This window comes from Neurospora tetrasperma (assembly GCF_000213175.1).
Source record: "Neurospora tetrasperma FGSC 2508 unplaced genomic scaffold NEUTE1scaffold_5, whole genome shotgun sequence".
In the NCBI taxonomy this organism is placed as follows: Eukaryota; Fungi; Ascomycota; class Sordariomycetes; order Sordariales; family Sordariaceae; genus Neurospora; species Neurospora tetrasperma.
The window spans coordinates 2,446,033-2,464,784 of record NW_009799103.1 but is presented as its reverse complement, the minus strand read 5'-3'; the positions used below and the strand labels follow the sequence as shown (position 1 = coordinate 2,464,784).

Below are 18,752 nucleotides of genomic sequence, written 5' to 3'. Positions count from 1 at the left end.
AGCTGATTTGTTCAGGATGTCAGAGGTATGGAGAAAGAGCTCAGCTCTGGGATTTGGGGTCGAGAGTCGAGGAGACTGTCGAGCGGAAATCCAGCGATGTGCTTGTACTGGGGCAGATCGGCACAGGGAAGAGGGACGGGAGTGCAAAAGCAAAGTGGAAGCCAGAGAGACAGACGGTAACCTTTTTCTTCTTCTTCTTTTTCTTGCTCCGCGTGCCGGGATGAGGTCGAACAATCAATATGTCATCCCTCCCGTCACTTCTGCTCCGGCGTCACATTAGTGGTAAAGGCAAAACTTAGAATGGGAGGCGTCTCGGTACCTGGAATTTGAATGACGGCACCTTATCTAATAAATTTGGCTTTTATTATCGCGAGGTCAGGCAGGCACCTATGACTTGCGGCCCGTATGGTAAGGTGCCAAAAGTTCAAGTTGGGATGGCACAACGGCTTAGAAGAGATGGCCCGAGCGTCTGCTCTTACTGTGTATGCACTATGCAGTACCTTACGTAGTGTAAGTACTTACCTCTACTGCCTTTACGCGCACTTGATGTTTAAGTTGTACATATGACCCGCAGGTGTTCGTTCAATGTTCAAATAATTAGACTGAGTGTCTCGCTGCTGTCTGGGCTGCTCCGTGTTGTTGCCTGTCCGGGCGGCCGCCCTTGAGGTTGCCAAACAGTAGGTGCCGCCCTGTCCGTGTCATGATTGCTGCCCTTCCGGGTCTGATATGTATGCGGCTTCTAGTGTACAGTATGTACCTCGTGCTCGCAGCAGAAGTGACACGCCTGTAGTACGCTTTAACGCACCCCACTTTTGCCCTTAACTGATCTGGACCGCGGGGTAAAAGTGTCCCAAAATTTCCCCTTGCGGTCGGTGTCTTTGCGCCGCCTTCGTTCGTTCCGTTCCCCGTCGGTCCAGACGTCCCCTTCAGTTCTGTGCTATCGTGTCGTGTCAGAGTGAGTCTCAACCCCCCCCTTCCTTCCCAACATTCCGTCCCTCTTCGGACTATTGCGACCATACACGTCCAAAGTGAGTCACAGCCCGGGCCTCTGACATAACCCGCGAAATCGTTATCTTTAGGAACCCTTCAGTCGCAACCGAACACCCCCCGACGTTCTGTCGACACATTTCAACATGGAGCAGGTTACCGAAAAAGTCACCGAGACCCTCAAGAAGGTCGCCATTGGCGGCGACAAGCCCCAGAAGGAGAAGAAGCAGAAGAAGGAGAAGAGTGCCCCCGCCGCTGGCGGCGATGCCGGCCCTCTTGAGATGAACCCTCCTCCTGCCTTTATCCAGGAGCGTCTCGACCTGTTCGACAAGCTTTACAAGGAGCAGCAGGAGGAGCTGGCCAAGCGCCCCCGCGATGACATCCTCATCACCATGCCCGACGGCACCACCAAGACCGGCAAGGCCTACGAGACCACCCCCGCCGAGATCGCAAAGGGCATTTCCAACAGCCTCTTCAAGCGCACCGTTGTCGCCAGAATCGACGGAGAGACACTATGGGATCTGGAGCGTCCTCTCGAGAAGAGCTGCAAACTAGAACTCCTCGACTTCAACGATGACCAGGGCAAGTTCGTTTTCTGGCACTCGAGTGCCCACATCCTCGGCGAGGCCTGCGAGCGCAGATTCGGCTGCTCCCTGTGCATTGGCCCCCCTGTTGACAACGGCTTCTACTACGAAATGGCTCTTCCCGGCGGTGCCGCTGTCCAGTCTAGCGACTGGGCGCCCCTCGAGAACATCGTCACCAAGATCGTCAAGGAGAAACAGCCTTTCCAGAGACTGGAGATGAGCAAGGAGGATCTGCTCAAGATGTTCGCCTACAACCCATACAAGCAGCACATCATCAAAGACAAGATCCCCGACGGCACCAGAACTACTGTCTACCGTAACGGGCCCCTTATCGATCTCTGCCGTGGTCCTCACGTCCCCGACACCAGCAGGATTGAGGCTTTCGCCATCATGAAGAACTCCTCTTCCTACTTCCTTGGTGACGCCAACAACGACTCCCTCCAGCGTATCTATGGTGTCTCGTTCCCCGACAAGAAGCAGATGGCCGCTCACAAGAAGTTCCTTGAGGAGGCTGCCAAGCGCGATCACCGCCTCATTGGCAAGCAGCAGGAGCTCTTCTACTTCGAGGAGTGCTCGCCCGGCTCCGCCATGTGGCTGCCCCACGGTATGCGCATCAACAACGCCATCATGGAATACATCAAGGAGGAGTACTGGAAGCGCGGTTACGACGAGGTCATGACTCCCAACATGTTCAACGTCGCTCTTTGGGAGCAGTCCGGCCACTTGGCTCACTACAAGGATGACATGTTTATTCTCGACGTTGACAAGGAGCAGTTCGGTCTGAAGCCCATGAACTGCCCTGCTCACGCCATGATGTTCCGTCACCGTGACCGCAGCCACAAGGAGCTTCCCCTCAGGCTTGCTGATTTCGGTGTGCTCCACAGAAACGAGGCCAGTGGTGCTCTCTCTGGCCTTACCCGTGTGCGCAGATTCCAGCAGGATGACGCTCATATCTTCTGCCGTGAGGATCAGATCAAGGCCGAGGTTGCCGACCTCTTCGACTTCATGAAGTCCTTCTACGGCATGCTTGGCCTCACCTTCAAGCTGAAGCTCTCTACCCGCCCTGAGAAGTACATGGGTGAGATTGAGACCTGGGACCGTGCCGAGGCTCGCCTCAAGGAGGCTCTCGATGAGTTCGTCACTGCTACTGGAGGCACCTGGGAGCTGAACGAGGGCGATGGTGCCTTCTACGGCCCCAAGATCGATATTGCTGTTTTGGACTGCCTCAACCGCCCCTGGCAGTGTGCCACCATCCAGCTCGACTTCCAGCAACCCATCAACTTCTCTCTAGAGTACATGACCGCTGATGCCCAGGTCAAGCAGGATGAGGACAAGGCTGCCTCCAAGACTGCCAAGCCTGAAGCTCCTAAGGAGGAGGAGGAGGCTCCCAAGGAGGGTGAGGAGAAGAAGAAGAAGGCTCTTCTTGTCAAGAAGCCCCTTACCGCCGGCTGCGCCCGCCCCGTCATGATCCACCGTGCCATGGCTGGTTCCATCGAGCGCTTCACTGCCATTCTTGCCGAGCACTTCGCTGGCAAGTGGCCCTTCTGGATGTCGCCCCGCCAGGTCATGGTCATCCCCGTTGGCATGGGCTTCCTTGATTACGCCAAGGAGGTTGCCTTGACGCTCAAGAAGGAGAAGATTCACGTCGGTATGTTTTCCCTGACTCACCTCCGTTATTGGGCAAACAAAAATCAAATACTGACACAAAAACCACAACAACAGATGTCGATAGCAGTGGCAACACCCTCCAGAAGAAGATTCGTTCTGCCCAGCTTGCTCAGTGTAAGTCGCGAGCCTGTTCCCCTTTATCAAACTTGCGCGTTCTAATGACGCACCACAGACAATTTCATCTTCGTCGTCGGCGACGACGAGAAGACCAACCGCAAGGTCAACATTCGTTACCGTGACGACACCTCCACCCAGGCCCGTGACGTGCCCTACTCTCTCGAGGAGGCCGTCGAGAAGCTTCGCGCGCTCAAGGCCGATCGCGGCATGTACAACCCTTTCCCTGCCCATAACCCCAAGAAGGACGAGGCTACCAAGGAGGAGGTCAAGGCTTAAAGCTCCAGCTCAAGTTAGGGAGTACATGAAGCAAAAAAAAAAGCAAAAATTAAAAAAATTTAAAAGTTCATGTTGGCAGCAAGGGGACGGCGTAGGCAGGAGTATGGGTTATAGTCGTCTAGCATATGCTTGTTACAGAAGGGTAGAGAAAGAGGCGAATATTTCTGTTGAATCTTATACTAAGGAGCCTTTGATATTCTTTGGAAATGGTTTGGTGGCCTGTCGCTCGGGCGCACTGGTGCTTCTGCATAGACCTAAACACTGCAATTCAGAAGAAATGATTCCGCGTAGACGGGGTACGGACAAGAAGGCGAAGGCGGGAAAAAGGGAGAGGGTATTTGTATTCTAAAATAGAAAAGCGTGTACACACTCGTACTACACAATGCACCCAACCCGATAGTGACCAGAAAGGAAAATGGCAGGAAAAAAAAGAGCAGGCATGATAGTCATTTCAACAATTCTCAGAAACCCCCCAGACCCACGGCTAGTTCCTTCTTCTTCTTCTTCTTTCACTTTTTAAGTTTTCTTTTTGTCTCCGCTTTCCACCTGTTAAAGAATTCCCCGTCTTTTGCTTTCCTGCCCAAGATCTTTCTGTCTCTCAATATTCCCTTTCTCTTCACCGACGTCCAACTCGTAGCGGGCCTCTTCCTTATTTGAAATCCAGACCTTTTCCTTTCCATAAACCAACTTAATCATTCCCGTCCCTCGTTCCTTTCGTCACAAATTCGTAGACCCTAATCCGTCTTTATGCTTTCAAGGCTTGGGAATATGAATGGTCTTGCTTGTCATCAAGCACCCGTGGAGCATAAAGATGAGGACAATGGGGTGGAATTCGAGCGCGGTGCCCTGGAACATGGTACCCCACGGAAGTGAATCATGAATCCAGCCTTGTGACACCCAGTAGGCCATAATGGCGTCCAGACCGAGCGTCGTGGGGATCGGCGTGCCCTCAAAGTAGGCAGCCTTGCCATTGGCGTCCTTCGGGATGGCGGTCGCGGTCACGTTAAAGCGGGCGAGGCGGGTGAGGCCACAGAGGATGAAGAAGCCAAGGCAGAGATGGTCGAGGGGGGTACGGATACCGATGGCGAAGGCAACGATAGCGGGTGCGACGCCGAAGGAGATCTGTTGGTTGGATGGGTTATGAGTTAGAATGCTTGATGTCCCGGAGAGGGTCGGGGTCGAGGAATTGGGAAAGCGTGGGCAATAATGGTGTACACGTACCAGATCAGCCAGCGAGTCCAGCTCTTGGCCCATCATGCTGCTCTTCTTCCTCCAACGCGCGACCTTGCCATCCATGAAGTCGAAAAACAAGCCAAAGGGGAGGAAGGCAAGCGCATAGTAGAGGTTGGTCTTGTCGGCGGGGTCGCCGAGGCAGTACCGCAAAGAAGAGAAGAGGGAGAGGATACCGCAAAGGCCTAGGAGAGTTGCAGAGGCGTTAGCATTCTGTGACCACGTCTTCTATGATATGCCAACTCGCGCAGAAGTTGTGCGTCGATATCATACTTGGTGAAAATCGCGGAGGCTGTGACGGTCTTGCTGCTTTGACGCTTATGGCCCCAAAACCCAGCGTCACAAGCTATGCTAACCAGACAGAATGCGCGAGAGGATACAAGGAAACAGAAACTAACCATTCAACTCAGTAATGAGATCCGCGAGGTGCATCGCGCGAATGAGAGAGAAGTGCCCCGCATCTGTAGAGAAGAGAATTTTTTGCTTGTCGTGAGCTACCGATTGACGCGCCATGTTAGTAACAGTTGTCTACCTTAAGCGCTCAAGGGCTTGCTCCTTTCAAACAGCGGATGGTAGATGATATCGAACAGGTTCGCATAGGGAAGGAAAACATACAGCGATCGAACTCGGCAGCAGCGGCGGAGGTGGAGTCGTCTTGGGCTGCGGCGCCATTGGCGACCGACGCATAGCTCGGCCGTTTCGACATGGTTGCGGTCGTAAAGATGGAGTGGAAAATTCACTTGGAATCTCGTGAATGGGAGAGATCAGATGGGTGTTGTCTCGTCTGGCGCTTGTCGTGTCTTTTTATTTCTTTTCGGTTGGTTCTTGAGGGGGGGGAAGTCGCCGGATGCAAGGAGGGTCCTCTAAATAAGAAGAAAAAAAAAGTTGATCAGCTGGTGCTCTGAGAGAAGGTGCAGCCTGCTATTCAGTCGCCTCTGCATGCATGTGAAGATGGGATACCAAAGGGATAGCGGCAGGAGATGCTCACCAAAAGACTACTTGAAGAAAGTGACTTTTACGGCCTTTTTCTCTCAAGATGGAGAAGATGGGGAAAAATATTTGTTGGTGAGGGGCTGGAACGAGTTTGAATGCCTCTACGTGACCACCTCGATCACGGCAGGACAACAACAAGGTGGTGGTACCTAGGTATCCAAGTGCTTGTTGGTCACGGTGCCTTTCTGGTTTCGAGGTTCCCCCCTACGGGCAGTCCAGGTCAATGCTTCTCTGAAGGTCTGGATGAAGGGAATGACAGGGTCCTGCTTTTGTGGCAGGGGTCATGCCGTCATTCTGCGCAGCGAAATCTGGCCTTGGCGGGAGCCGGGGCGTCGACCGACTCGAGACCGCCTTCTCAAATCGTCCTTGGGCTGTTTGGCAGCCACTTCTCTGCCGGCACGACTCGCTACCTTTACTTGACCGCCTGCCCTTCTCGTCCCGGCCGCGGGGACATTGTCCAAGATTACGTCACAAAAAAACGTGTGATACAGACTTGTTAACCAAGCAAGGCTTCGAGACGATCGTCGATCGAGAGACCAGACGGCACGAGTCCTGCGCGTCATGACCTCCCAACACGTCTTTTGTCCTTGTTTCACTTTCAGTTTATCAAATTAACCCTTTTGCGAATGGGCTGCTTGGTTACCCGGCTTTGTCCAAAATCGAAACCCACATTCCGACCTTTGAGCCGTGACAAAGTCCTTTCCCCCTAACATCAAAACACTTCGTCGCTCTACGCATCCCTGGGAAATGACTTTTTACTGCAGAAATAACCCCAAGTACCCTCCCAGTTGACGGCCAGTCCTCGGAGGGATGTATGTCTATGAACCGTTTCGCGATTCCACCTGTTCGTGTAGCTCCCTCAGCACACCACGCTCGGCAAGCTTCGTCACCCATTCATGAATTGCTGGCGTGTGGTCTTTTCTTCGGCCAGGGTCTTCATTCTGAGCATCGCCGTCCTCGTCACCCTCCGGCCCAGACGCAACTTCTGTGTAGTACTCCGCCCGAATTTGCTCCTGCTTCTGGCGGAGCTCTGTTCTAAGAAGCAGCGCTTCAGCCATCTCCATCCCACCGCTTTGTATATTACCTTGCAACCGACGGGCTTCTGCTGAATTTTTGATCATGAGTTTAGCTTCGTCTGTACTGAGCTGGAACTCGTCCAGCTTACTCTGATCGTGAAAGTTGCTGATATGGTCCTTGAACGAAGACGAGTCATTGCCTTCCTCGAACCAGGCCGATTCGCTTCGGAATGCATCATTGAGCAATTCCGTACAATGGATGTTGACAGCGAGTTGACGCCGCAGTGCGGCCCGACGGTCTCCGCAAAGAGCGAGGAGGCTAAACGCCAACTGATCAGCCTCATACTCCATCATCTTTTCTTGGATGACAGGTTGCGCTACACTCGTCCAGTGCGCCCCTTTCTCAAATTTGCCTGCATTATTTGTCAGTCATATCGTGAATAAATTCTTTCGTCGAGTAGGGGAGACATACCGACGTAGCGGGGGTTAAACTTCAGCCCATCGAGTTCCCAAACGCTACGGTCCCGGTGGTTTGGCACATATGCAACAAAGTGGTAGGCATCCTCCATCTCCTGCTCCTTCTTGCGGCGCGCTGTGGTTCTAGCCCGCTTTTTTTTGCTTTCCTCAACCTTGTTCTCGAGGGCCAAGGCTGCATTGAGAAGGTCCAGGCGCCTGTTGAAACGTCAGCTCAAGCCGATTATGGTCAGCCCTTCTGGGAAGCGGAATGCTGTACGTGCCTTGCAAAATGATTATGAGCTACCCTGATCCACGAACTGCTACTGAGCAGGTGACCACGCAATGGCGGAGATAGCGGTCCAGATTCCTCTTTGAATTTGGACAGATTTATGTCCAGTGGAAGGTCTTGGGCGTTCATGATAATGTTGAATAAAGCGACTGTCGCACACGCGTTGTTGGTCGTCTACCAACCAAGGTTAGCCACAGTCGATAACAGAGGGAGGCGCCAAAGAAGAAACTAATGACTTGCCTGGTTGGCGAACCATAACCCAAACTCCTCATCTGGTTCCAGATCCTCCTCCTCCTCTTCCATGACCTGGAATAGGAACACTAGGCCATACAGAGGTTCCCTACGCGCAGTCAGCACCAGTTGATACCCCTTGATGCAACATGGGAAGCGCCATCGACTCACGGGAGAAGGAGGAGCGATTCCTCGTCAACAGACAACACCTCCCTCACTTTTGCCTCCCGTATGCCGAGTAGTCTGAGAATACGGTTGAAGAAGACTGGGTCAGACTCTACGTCCGTCCAGCTTGGCCATTCTGTTAGCTCATTTTCTTGCCACGGTCCTAGCGAAGCCTGCAGCACGTCCATGGGCACGTCAAAGACTTCAGGGGCTGCCTTGCGCTTGGCACTTCGTCGGGGTCGAACAGCTGTCGTTGGCTCCTCTGAAGCGGGCGACTCCTTGAGCATCGATAATCGCTCGGGATCGGCTGACTCTTCCAGCTTTGCTGAGGCCTTTGAGTCGAGTGACACCCTCTTCCGGCTGGCCTTCACACCGGCAGGCGAATTGAGTTCGTCGTCAGAGCTGAGTTCCGCATATCTTGTGTTTGGCTTGCGGGCACGCCCTGAGCGACGGGTTGCCGCCGGCTCACTATTTTGATCCATATCTCGAGGAAAGTATCGTGAAATAAACTTGATGAACTCGACAAGCAGCGACCCAATCAAGCTGAGAGATAAATGTTGAAAAGGTTCAAGAGGGTGAAGGGCAGGCTGCTCGTCTTTTCCAGCTCTGGTCTCAGGGACAGCCGCCGTTTGGAGATGGTGTAGCGCGGGATCTTGCCTTGTGACTTGTGACCGTGAGACTCGGAATATGACATGCCGCGAACATCACAGGGAAGTCTGGTATGGAGGCTGTTTTGTTCGCTCCCAAAGTCGATGGATGAATAAGGTTAATTATCAGATTTGAGCGGCAGTTGATGGAGGCAAGTGCGCCGGGGATGTTGTAAGTGACTGCACCAAGAACTCGCTTGCATTCAGTCCGATGAAGGTTTGGTGATTCGGCTTTTAAGTCGAGCCCAAATCGACAGACTAACGAGCGGCAGCTGTATTGACGATCTCATGCGATCAGTAGCGACAAAAGATGGTGAGGTTGCAAAGAAAGAAAGAAAGAAGACGACCTTGAAGAGGTCGGTGTTATGTGTATAAGTGCCGTCGCAGGCGCACACAGACAACTGGGCTGCTGCTGCTACACTACATCCGGCCGGATACTGTGTAGTGTTAAGTATGTAGAGGTAGGTAGTAGACGGGAGGTACACTACCTACCTGCTGGCGGACCACCACCACTCCTGCAAGTGTCATCAACCTAGCATTTGTGCACACCGTGTTTCACGGGAGCAATTTGAGCATCAGGTTCAAGTCTGAAGGCGTTTCGGATCCTTAAAGATGGCTACGACAATCTTATGATAAAGTGCTGCCTATCTTTGCCCCGTGAGCTACATGTTGTTCGACCTCTTTTGTTTCCTTCCCCCTCCACTTTCGCTCAAGTACCTTGCACTATGTGACTGCTTGAAACAGCTGAAGGCAGGGGACCAGGTAAGCTTCAGAAAGCACTGACCAACAGAGAGATGGGGAAGGTTCCCATGTTGGGTCCTCCATTTCTCCAATCACAATCGTCTAAACAGCCATTGGCACACGCTAGCAGGCCAGCCAAGCAGCACTTGCAGTGCGGGCAGCGACTGCAAAACCTCTCAGAGACCACAACCGCGTCTTTGACGTGACTTGTTAGTTTTCAGAGTGTTGGGAAATTTTAGGCCTGTCTCTGCCTGCCCGCAAACAGGAAGAACAAGAGGAAGACTGAGAATGCCTGTTTTGATGTCGGCTCTCCATATCACCACTACTGCCAACGACTGATTAATCACGCCTCTCTCTCCTCGTGGACCATTTCCTCCCGTCCTTCGGCGACCGATAACAACGACAACGACGACGACGACGACGATAGCTACGACGATCACGACGACAACCACAACGACAACAACAACAACAACAACGTGCACATTGTTGCGCCCCGTGGCCACTACCAAGCCGTCAAGCCTTCACAGACTCGGCATGCCATGGCAGGCAAGGACTCTATAGGCGGCTTTCCCATGGCCGGACCACGACGACCCGAAGCTGCTCCCGCGAATCGCGCCCGGACGGCAACGCCCAATGCCCTCCCCGTCGCCCCCCAAAGAAATGCACCAGCACCAACAGGCCCAGGGCCTGTGATCCCGCTTCACGTTATCGATGCGCCCACACAACGCCTCTACGCTGTTGCCGTCTACGCGGCTCTTTTTGCGTGGAAGCTGTACGACTGGACTCAAGTGGTGGAAGAAAATACCGAGTCTTTCTGGCTGTTCCTCAAGTGGATCGCCCTAGACCTCATCTATCTCTTTGGCCTACCAGAGCTTAGGATACCATGGCTCGAACTCTCTCAGTCCTTCGTCGTCTTCGTCTTTGTTGCCCACGCCTTGGTTGACTGGATGCTCATGTTCAACATCGGCCTCCCGTGGCAGACATGGCTGTTCGGATTTGTCAAGGTCTTCTACGACCGGGAGCTTGCCATTACCGAACATCAAGTCAAGGTGTCCAGCATCCTCTACAACCACTCCCTCCTCATGGGTAGGCAGATTATCAACATTCTCCCAGAAGGGTAAGTCATGCGAAGTAGGAGCACTAGTGAAAAAGCCCGGCAAAGCTGACCATTTACCAGCTCTGTGGTGCTCAACCCCGAAAACACCCCGTACTGCATCGGAGGGGACACCAAGGTTGCCTCGATCCCTCTGTTCTTTAATGCGACAACTCCCATCGATGTCGAGATCATCCGCACCGACCTCGAGACCAACGAACACGAAGTCATCAAGTTGACAAGAGGCCAGCTCAAGGAAATCAAGAATGAGGTCAAGAGGAACGCAGATGACGAGATCTTCACTGTTAAGTACAACTTTCCCGTCAAGAAGCCTGGTGCCTATCGATTGGGCAAGGCGCTTGACGAGTATAAGCTTGAAGTTCATCGCAGGACTGCCCTCACCTTTGTGGTTCCTTGCCCTCGCGCTAGCGTCGAGGTAGTCTCCTCGCCAAACCGCTGTGTCGGCGATTTGTCTGATCTCAGCCTCTTGGTTGATGGCACGCCGCCACTAAAAGTCATCTATAGCCGCACCATCAACGGCAAGGACCACAGCTTCAACATCCAGAGCTTGCAGCCAGAGGGCTTCTCTTCTCCGCTCCTCGGTGCTTCGCGTAGTCTTGCGAGACTCATTGAGGATGATGACGTCTCCTGGGCTCGAGCTCAACGGGTCCCCGTCAACCTCAATGAATCCATGAACGCTGGCGGAGTCTGGCAGTATTCCGTCGATGAGGTCCATGATGCGTTCGGAAACGTTGCTAGCTACACCGGCCATGCTGACGACTTGGATCCCAAGACAAGGCCAAAGCATCTGGTGCAGAACCTCTTCGTCAAGGAGCGACCGCGTGCGCGTCTTGAAGGGTGCGACGTTAGAAATCCTCTCAAGGTTGCCAGGGGCGGTTCCAAAGATCTTCCAATCAGATATGAACTTCCTGGCCCCGTGCCTGATGACACTACGTACACCATCAGCTGGCTGTTCTCGCCGATTGACACCCTCACCAAGAGCGGTGACCATGGGGATGTTGTTTCTGTCGGCACCTACGACGCCAAGAATGCCAGGGACCGGCCGAGAATCGCTGCGCCTGGTTTGTATACCCTCAAGTCGGTTGTTGCCGGACAATGCGAGGGAGAGGTGCAGGAGCCGTCTTCTTGCTTGCTGCTGAACCCTCTCGAGCCCAAGCTCACGCTGCGCTCCGAGGAGATTCCAGATACTTGCGCTGGAAATTCCATTGGCTTGCGCGTCGACATGGACCTCATTGGTACTCCACCCTTCAACGTCAGATACGAGGTCATTTCCAATGGGCAGCGTTCGGTGGAGCGTATCAAGGTTAATGGCCTACGTTTCCAGCAAGAATTCATCCCTAGAATTGCCGGACATCACAAGTACGTGTTCACACATATTGGCGACTCCATCTACGAACCTCAAAAGCTCAGCGGGCCCGAGTATATCCTCGAACAAGATGTCAAGCCAACAGCTTCTGCCAGCATCATTCACAGCAATGGTAACATGGCCGCTTGTCTTAACGACGATGTCTCGGTGGATGTGCAGCTTCAGGGCGACGCACCATTTACGCTAGAATGGGAGATTATCCATGACGGCAAGAGAAAGCAGTACAAGGTCAAGGATATCCAGACGAACAAGTATCAGATCAAGACGGGCTCCCTTGCTAAGGGCGGCGAGTATACTCTGGCGTTGACAAGCGTCCAAGACAAGAGAGCGTGCCGTAACTTTGTGCAGGATGAGGTCAAGATCTCAGTGCGCCGCCAGAACCCAAGAGCAGCGTTTGGTCTTATCGATGCCAAACGCAGGACGATGGCAGTTGAGGGCTCGACGGTCAAGCTGCCGCTTCGCCTCACTGGAGAGGGCCCATGGAAGGTTTTCTACAGCAATGTCAATGACACCTCGAGAAACGCCCCCCGGGTCCTGGAAAAGACGATCAAGCACGACAATGATTTCCTTGATGTTCGCACCAAGGGTATCTTCCAGATCACAGATGTCTGGGATCGACAATGCCACGGCATTGTTGATCCGAAGGCATCGTCTTTTGAAGTCGACTGGTTCCCTCGTCCAGAGCTCGCCGTTGTACAGTCTGCGCACGTTCAGCCAGATGGCACCAACAGCTTTGTTGTGAGCGATGTCTGTGAGGGTGACGTATCTGGATTTCAAGTTGCTCTCAAAGGTAAATCTACTATAAGCCGCCCCATTAGGCACATTCCTTGGTTTCCCCACAGCCTGCTAATGTCTACACAGGAACGCCTCCCTTCCATGTCGAATACCAGATTCGCCATCAACCTGCGTCTGGGCCAGCCTCCATCAGTAGGAAAGATTTTGAAGCTGCCCTCGGCAAAGCTTCCGTCCCTGCAGACACCTCCAGGGCGGGCCAGTACACGTATACGTTCAACTCACTTTCGGATAACCTCTACACTAATGACCGGACTTTCAAGCCCGTGACTGTTAAGCAGAAGGTTAATCAAAAACCCACTGCCGCCTTCGCCAAGCCCAGTCAAACCTTCAAGTACTGCAAGACGGACCAAGGCGAATCCGAGTCGATTCCCATCACTCTCAACGGCGTCCCTCCCTTCAACCTTGAGTTCGAAATCAGACACCAAAGCAGTCCGATTCCGGAAGTGTACCGTACGCCTGCAATCAACTCCAACTCGTACGAGATCCAGATCCCGCGTCACCAGCTGCGCCTTGGAACCCAAACGATTCGCATTCGCAGCGTTCGCGACGGCAGCGGCTGTCATTCGATCTCCGATTACACATCTGCCCACAGAGATACTCCCGATGGCAAGGCCCACTCGGTTCAAATCCAGCTCTTTGAGGCGCCCACCATTTATCCTCTCGAGACTCGCACCGACTACTGCGTCGGCGAACGTCTCGGGTACTCCCTCGCTGGTGCCGCTCCCTTCGAGGTTTGGTATACCTTCAACGGCGAGGAGTCGAGGGCCAAATCTCCCACCACGACTTTCCGCCGTATCGCCGAGCACCCCGGTGAGTTCACGATTACCTCGGTTAGTGACAGGGCATCCGAGTGCCGCGCTCCTGTCAACATCTCCAAGACTATTCACCCTCTCCCCGCGGCCCGTATTTCCAAGGGTAAGCAGGTGCAGACGGACATCCACGAGGGTGGCGAGGTCGAGATTCTTTTCGAGTTCTACGGAACCCCTCCGTTCGAGTTCACGTATACTCGCAGCACCAACCCCAAGAAGAAGGGTGAGCGTGCGACGGTGTTGGAGACCAAGCACGATATCAGCGAAGAGTATAGCAAGGTCATCAAGGCCAGCCAGGAAGGTGCATACGAGGTCGTGGCTATCAAGGATCGGTTCTGCGCGTTTTCGACGCAGATGCTTGGGGTGGAATATGTGGAGGGTAAGGATGGGCGGTTGCTGAAGTACCAATGATCACCTTTATGAAAATCAGAAGACAAGAAGGAGTAAGGAATGGAAGGTGGCAAGAAACGAAAAGGGGTCGGACATGAAGGGAGGAAGGCGGAGGAAAGAGAATCATGCAGGGAGTCTCAGAGAAACAACTGAAATGAAGAGTGAACACATGCTGGGTGGCACGGTATGCTCTGGTCGGCTGGCCATGGCCGCGCATGGCATGAAGTGGGCTGTTGAACAGCTGAAGGAAGCAAATCAAAAAATAAACGATGGAAAAGAAGATGAGAGAGATCGGGTTCTAGGGATGGAGGTCTGGTTTTCGTGTTTTCTTTTTTCTCTTTTTTTTTTTTGTAACGAATCACTACCACTACTCTACATCCACTTATGTGTTTTTCTGTAGACTAAGAACATAGCATGGCGTTTTCTGTCTTTATGGGGAACGAACAATTATCACAACTCACGAAAATGAACGGAATAGGATATGATAGGAGGGCAGAAAGGGCGGGCGGCAAGGAAAAGGATTAATGAAAAGACTTGAAATCATGCTGAATCAGTGTTTCTGTTTCCGTGCGTTCATGCCTTGAAAACGAACAAGAGTGTTGCAGTATTTTAAACGGGTTGTTTCATATATGTACCTTTCCATATTTCTATCCAATCCGTATCTTATGCAATGCTCTCTCTCTATACTTTTTGCTGAATTAGGAATGTTCCACTTTCCTAAACGCAACCAACTGCGCGAATGCGGACTCCATCCAGACCGGCCTATCCCATTCAAACTTTGTCCCGTATTCCTTCTCTTCCTGGTATCCATCTATTCATCCATCCCCGGGAGTCTGTGCCTTCTTCGCCCTCTCCCCAGCTTATTTCATTCCGGAAGTCCTGATTAGCCCAGTCACTACCCCCTCTCCCCATCACTAGCACTCTTCGCCCTCTTCGCAGGACTCATATCTCCAGTCGGTCGATGATGTAGCTTCTTGTTCGCCAGCACATCATCCCTACTCCTACTGCTACTACTACTACCAATAGTACTCTCCTGCACGCCAAATAATAACGACCTAGCACCGGCTACCGGTGAGGAGCAGCTATTGCTTGCGAGGGGGTTTTGCTTCTTGAGGGAAAATGGTACAGGTACAGACAAGATCGAGATCGGTGTAACCACCGGCACAGCAGCACTCTCCAACCTATTCAGCGCCTCGGTGAGTTTTCTCCGAGCTTCGAGCTCTCTGTTGGTACTTGGAGAGCTGGAGAAGGATGAAGGAGAAGGAGGAGAGGAGCAGGTAGCAGTAGAGGGGGAAGGTGACGATCGAGGTCGATAGAACTCTTTGACAATGCAGAGCGCGGCGTGGTAGACTTGGTAGAGGAGGAGGCGAATGCCGGCGTTGGGGAGGTCTTCGATCAGCGAGGAGATTATATCGTTGTTGCTGTTGCTGCTGGCATCTGTTGGTGGCGGAAGGCTGGATATTGTTGGTGCAGGTGCACGAGTAGTGGTGGTTTGTTCGGTGATGGCTGTGATGGACATGACTCCTGTGCTGGTGCTGTGGGTGCTGGCACTTGTGTTTCTACTGCTGCCCCCGAGATGGTTCGCATGGGTAGAGGCAGGACCGGTTTCGAAACCTTCCATGAAGGATTCCGAGGCGCCGTCGCTGAAGATGGTAGCTAATAGTGGATCGCCAAAGACGCAGTTACTCCAATCTTGAAGGCCGGTAAGCGTTAGTCGTCGTTCTGTACCGATGTAGTTGTTTGACGCGGATGATGCTGGTTGTGGTGCTGTCGTGTAGTTGCTATAGCCGTTTGTACTTGTCGTGCTCTCCACGGTGACCAAGGTGTTTGTGTCATCAGCCACGTCAATAACCACTAATCTCGGCGTCTTGACCTCGTTGAGCAAGTGCTCAAACCGCCTGAAATGTCTTCGTATCTGCGAGTAAGCCATTGTGACCGCCATGTCTTCGCCGTCTCTTAGAACACCCTCCAATAACGACTGAAAGGCAGTTGACCAATTCCTTGCTCCGTCGGCTGCCACCAAGCTGCCTTCTCCAAGCCCGGCCACCTTGTCCGAAAGCTCTATTCCTGGCATTTTAGGGACGACGACCGCCACGGGGCCGAACCTGCCCGACGGTGAGGTCATTGACGAGAGGGATCGGTAAAGTTGGCCGAGATGCTTATCCAAACGTTTACGCTCCAAGTGGCTGAGGGGAGAAGGCAACAAGGCAACAGGAATGCCATGTTGATTCTCGAAGACGTTGTAGGCTGACTCTAGCTCGACCGGACCGTGACTTGAAGTATGCACGAGGGCCGGGAGGAATCTCTGAAGTGTTGGGCTTGTAAAGCTAGTCAAATGGTTTCTGGTAAGAACATCCCTGATCCATTGAACTGTTGCCGCTTCGAAGCCTATTATGAATTGTTCGTGCCTCAGGCGTCTGAAGAGTACTTGTGGCGGGAGTGAAAGGAGGAGTGTTTTGCCGTCAGAAAGACTGACTTCGAATATCCTTTGTGGTCGAAGGGAAGCAATGGGTCGCAAGCTATCGACCTTTACGTGACTGGGTATGGTCGCGCTGAGGGCAGCCTGTACCGATTGTTTCGACGGTTGTCGACACATAGTAAGACTGTAGGGAAGGATATGTCCTAGGAGTAAGAGGTTGTGAATAGGAAAGATGTGATTTGAAAGGTCGACGGAGGGGACGACTTTCACAAGACAGTGTCATATCTCTCTTGATCCAAGAACAATGCGGCCAAAAGGATCCCTTTAGGACCCTCGCAGCTGGGTGACTACTTGGAGCCTGAGTACTTGTACCCTACTTGTGATGTGTGGAGATGTACATAGAGACTGGAGGGTACTGTGGTACTTTGAGGCTTGTTGTAATTGGGAAAGGGGGCGGAAATTTCCGTTCGATGATGGGCATCGACAGAGCTAGCCAAGCATGTTGGATCTCTGTGTACTAAAACTCAGCAACTGGCCGGCAATTGGTATTGTAGATCGAGACGGTATGTGATGATATCCGATGCTGCTAAAGATGGGAGAGGAGTTCAACCGTTGTCTGTTCAGCCTCTTTTTTTTCGTTTCAAACCATTGGGTTACAGGTGCTCTGGCACGAGTATCTTGTCAGCGTGCCATCTCTTTTTTTCTCTTTTTTCCCTTTTTCTTCTCCTTTGCCTTTTAGTATGATTGACCACCGCGAGGATAGGAACTTGGAGGATGAAGGAAGGAAACAGGCTTCTTTGGGCTTTTAGCTGCCCACTTAGATAAAGGTAGGCGTGAAGCTGAGACACAATCCGTTTACACATGCTCTTTACGGACAAGACCCATATGTACCCCATTTGCCCGTCAGCTCGGTAACAGGCCAGGATCAGGATGGGTTGGAGAAGTCCTACAGGTACCAGGCCGTTCCGCATAGGGGATGCGGCCCGGACGAGGAAGGACCCAGAATGGACTGCTGGACTGACTAGCAGAGGTTCATTATTCGCTGGACCCTTTACCTGGTATCAGACATAGTGTGTAGAGAGGATGGCAATCCCGCCGATACATGGAAATCCCATTCCGCATACCTGTCTTGTAGTGTAAGTCTATGTGTTGTACAGTATGAATACGAGCGTGCTTGGAGGAGCATGAGAGGATACCTCTACGGACTACACCGAGCCTTTTTGAACTTGAAAGTTTGGGGGCCGTGACAAGTAGTCTAGGTAAACTGGTGGGGGGCGATCACAACGCCAGTGAGCACTTTAGAGGAGTGCCGGAAGGTGATGATAGACGGAGCATCGCCAAGCACAGTTCTGGTGGAGCACTAGTGTTGAAGTGACGAATGAGGCGTGGAGAGTAGCGAGAGCGAAGAGTTTCGGCGCACAATATCGACGGGAAATGGTTATAAGAAAACCCGGAGTGCCGGAGTCCCTAGACCACCATGGCGTCGGTACGTATGTAACACGATGAGATGAGGACGGTGAAAGTCCAGTCCTTGCTCATATCCGCTCGGGTGCGGCTGACAAGTTGAACGACGCCCTAGAAGCCCAACCCATGGCCAGCTACTTGCTAATAATATGTACGTGTACCGTACCTCGACCTGTTTTCGCTTGAAAGCCCTTGGGGATTCCTTGATGGCTGGGCAGGAGAGGCGGCGGATTCGTTGTCGACGCCACCTCGCTATGAGACGACGTCAACTGGACGATCCGGCACGATGCATGTGGCTAAGAGGATGCCAAGGGAGTGAGTAGCAAGCGAAACCACAGGGTCGGGCCGGGACAAAAACGTGGTGGGGGAGAACAAAGAATTGAAGTTTGGAGGTTACCTACCTATGAATGGTAGAAATGGTGTAGACCTAATAGTTCAGCGACCGGTGAGGTAACTGGTGAGTCGATACCTACTTGGTATGGTAGCCCAGTGGGGGGCGGGGATAGGACGGACAGAGTGTCAGTGTGTCAGTCTGAGAACGAGGAAGGGAAATTGGAAACAAGCGAGCCGGGAAATTGCTGATTGGCCAGCAGCAAGCGAAACACGCCGGATTGGGAAGGGCCACGAGCCACGGATGGACGAAAGCACGTTACACCAAGCGCGGGAGGGAGGCTTCATCAGACTCATCCTCGTTACGAGCAAAAGCACCTTCCTAATGTGGTTGTGTGTGATCTGGGGGATATTGCATGCCACCGACCCATTACACAGGCTACCAAGTCAGCCACGCCTTTGGGTCGCAGACAGTAGGATGTCTTGATGTTGTTGGAGATACTAGGTATCGATCGATATCGGACATGCCCCGAAACAGTGGACAACAAGCGAGGCCATTCCGGTCGCGGTCTCCAGTCTTGTCTTGGAATGAATGAATCGACCACTCATGACAGCGAGCTACTAGCCCCGAGCCATTCAGCGAAAAAAAAAAAAAAAAAAAAAGA

At 52.7% G+C, this 18,752-nt stretch overlaps 5 protein-coding genes across 5 annotated transcripts; 3 read left to right on the top strand and 2 right to left on the bottom strand.

Annotated features, from left to right (window-relative positions):
- Positions 1 to 922: 922 nt before the first annotated feature.
- On the top strand, positions 923 to 4,733 carry NEUTE1DRAFT_86026 (threonyl-tRNA synthetase; the record flags this gene model as incomplete). Its single annotated transcript, XM_009855091.1, has 4 exons — positions 923 to 955; positions 1,080 to 3,219; positions 3,294 to 3,353; positions 3,412 to 4,733. The coding sequence occupies 3 exons, from the start codon at positions 1,134 to 1,136 to the stop codon at positions 3,630 to 3,632; spliced, it is 2,367 nt and encodes a 788-aa protein (XP_009853393.1).
- A 1,940-nt stretch (positions 4,734 to 6,673) lies between these two features.
- Positions 6,674 to 8,494, bottom strand: NEUTE1DRAFT_102991 (uncharacterized protein; the record flags this gene model as incomplete). Its single annotated transcript, XM_009855090.1, has 4 exons — positions 6,674 to 7,284; positions 7,344 to 7,543; positions 7,609 to 7,790; positions 8,066 to 8,494. 4 exons carry the CDS (start codon positions 8,492 to 8,494, stop codon positions 6,674 to 6,676), a joined length of 1,422 nt encoding a protein of 473 aa, XP_009853392.1.
- A 332-nt stretch (positions 8,495 to 8,826) lies between these two features.
- Positions 8,827 to 14,224, top strand: NEUTE1DRAFT_148061 (uncharacterized protein; the record flags this gene model as incomplete). The annotated part of the gene is made up of 4 exons (XM_009855089.1): positions 8,827 to 8,831; positions 9,666 to 10,517; positions 10,578 to 12,670; positions 12,742 to 14,224. The coding sequence occupies 4 exons, from the start codon at positions 8,827 to 8,829 to the stop codon at positions 13,893 to 13,895; spliced, it is 4,104 nt and encodes a 1,367-aa protein (XP_009853391.1).
- Positions 14,225 to 14,769: 545 nt separating this feature from the next.
- Positions 14,770 to 15,948, bottom strand: NEUTE1DRAFT_86017 (uncharacterized protein; the record flags this gene model as incomplete). Its single annotated transcript, XM_009855088.1, has 1 exon — positions 14,770 to 15,948. One exon carries the CDS (start codon positions 15,946 to 15,948, stop codon positions 14,770 to 14,772), a length of 1,179 nt encoding a protein of 392 aa, XP_009853390.1.
- An 844-nt stretch (positions 15,949 to 16,792) lies between these two features.
- On the top strand, positions 16,793 to 17,364 carry NEUTE1DRAFT_86014 (uncharacterized protein; the record flags this gene model as incomplete). The annotated part of the gene is made up of 2 exons (XM_009855087.1): positions 16,793 to 16,856; positions 17,125 to 17,364. 2 exons carry the CDS (start codon positions 16,793 to 16,795, stop codon positions 17,316 to 17,318), a joined length of 258 nt encoding a protein of 85 aa, XP_009853389.1.
- Between the last annotated feature and the right edge of the window lie 1,388 nt (positions 17,365 to 18,752).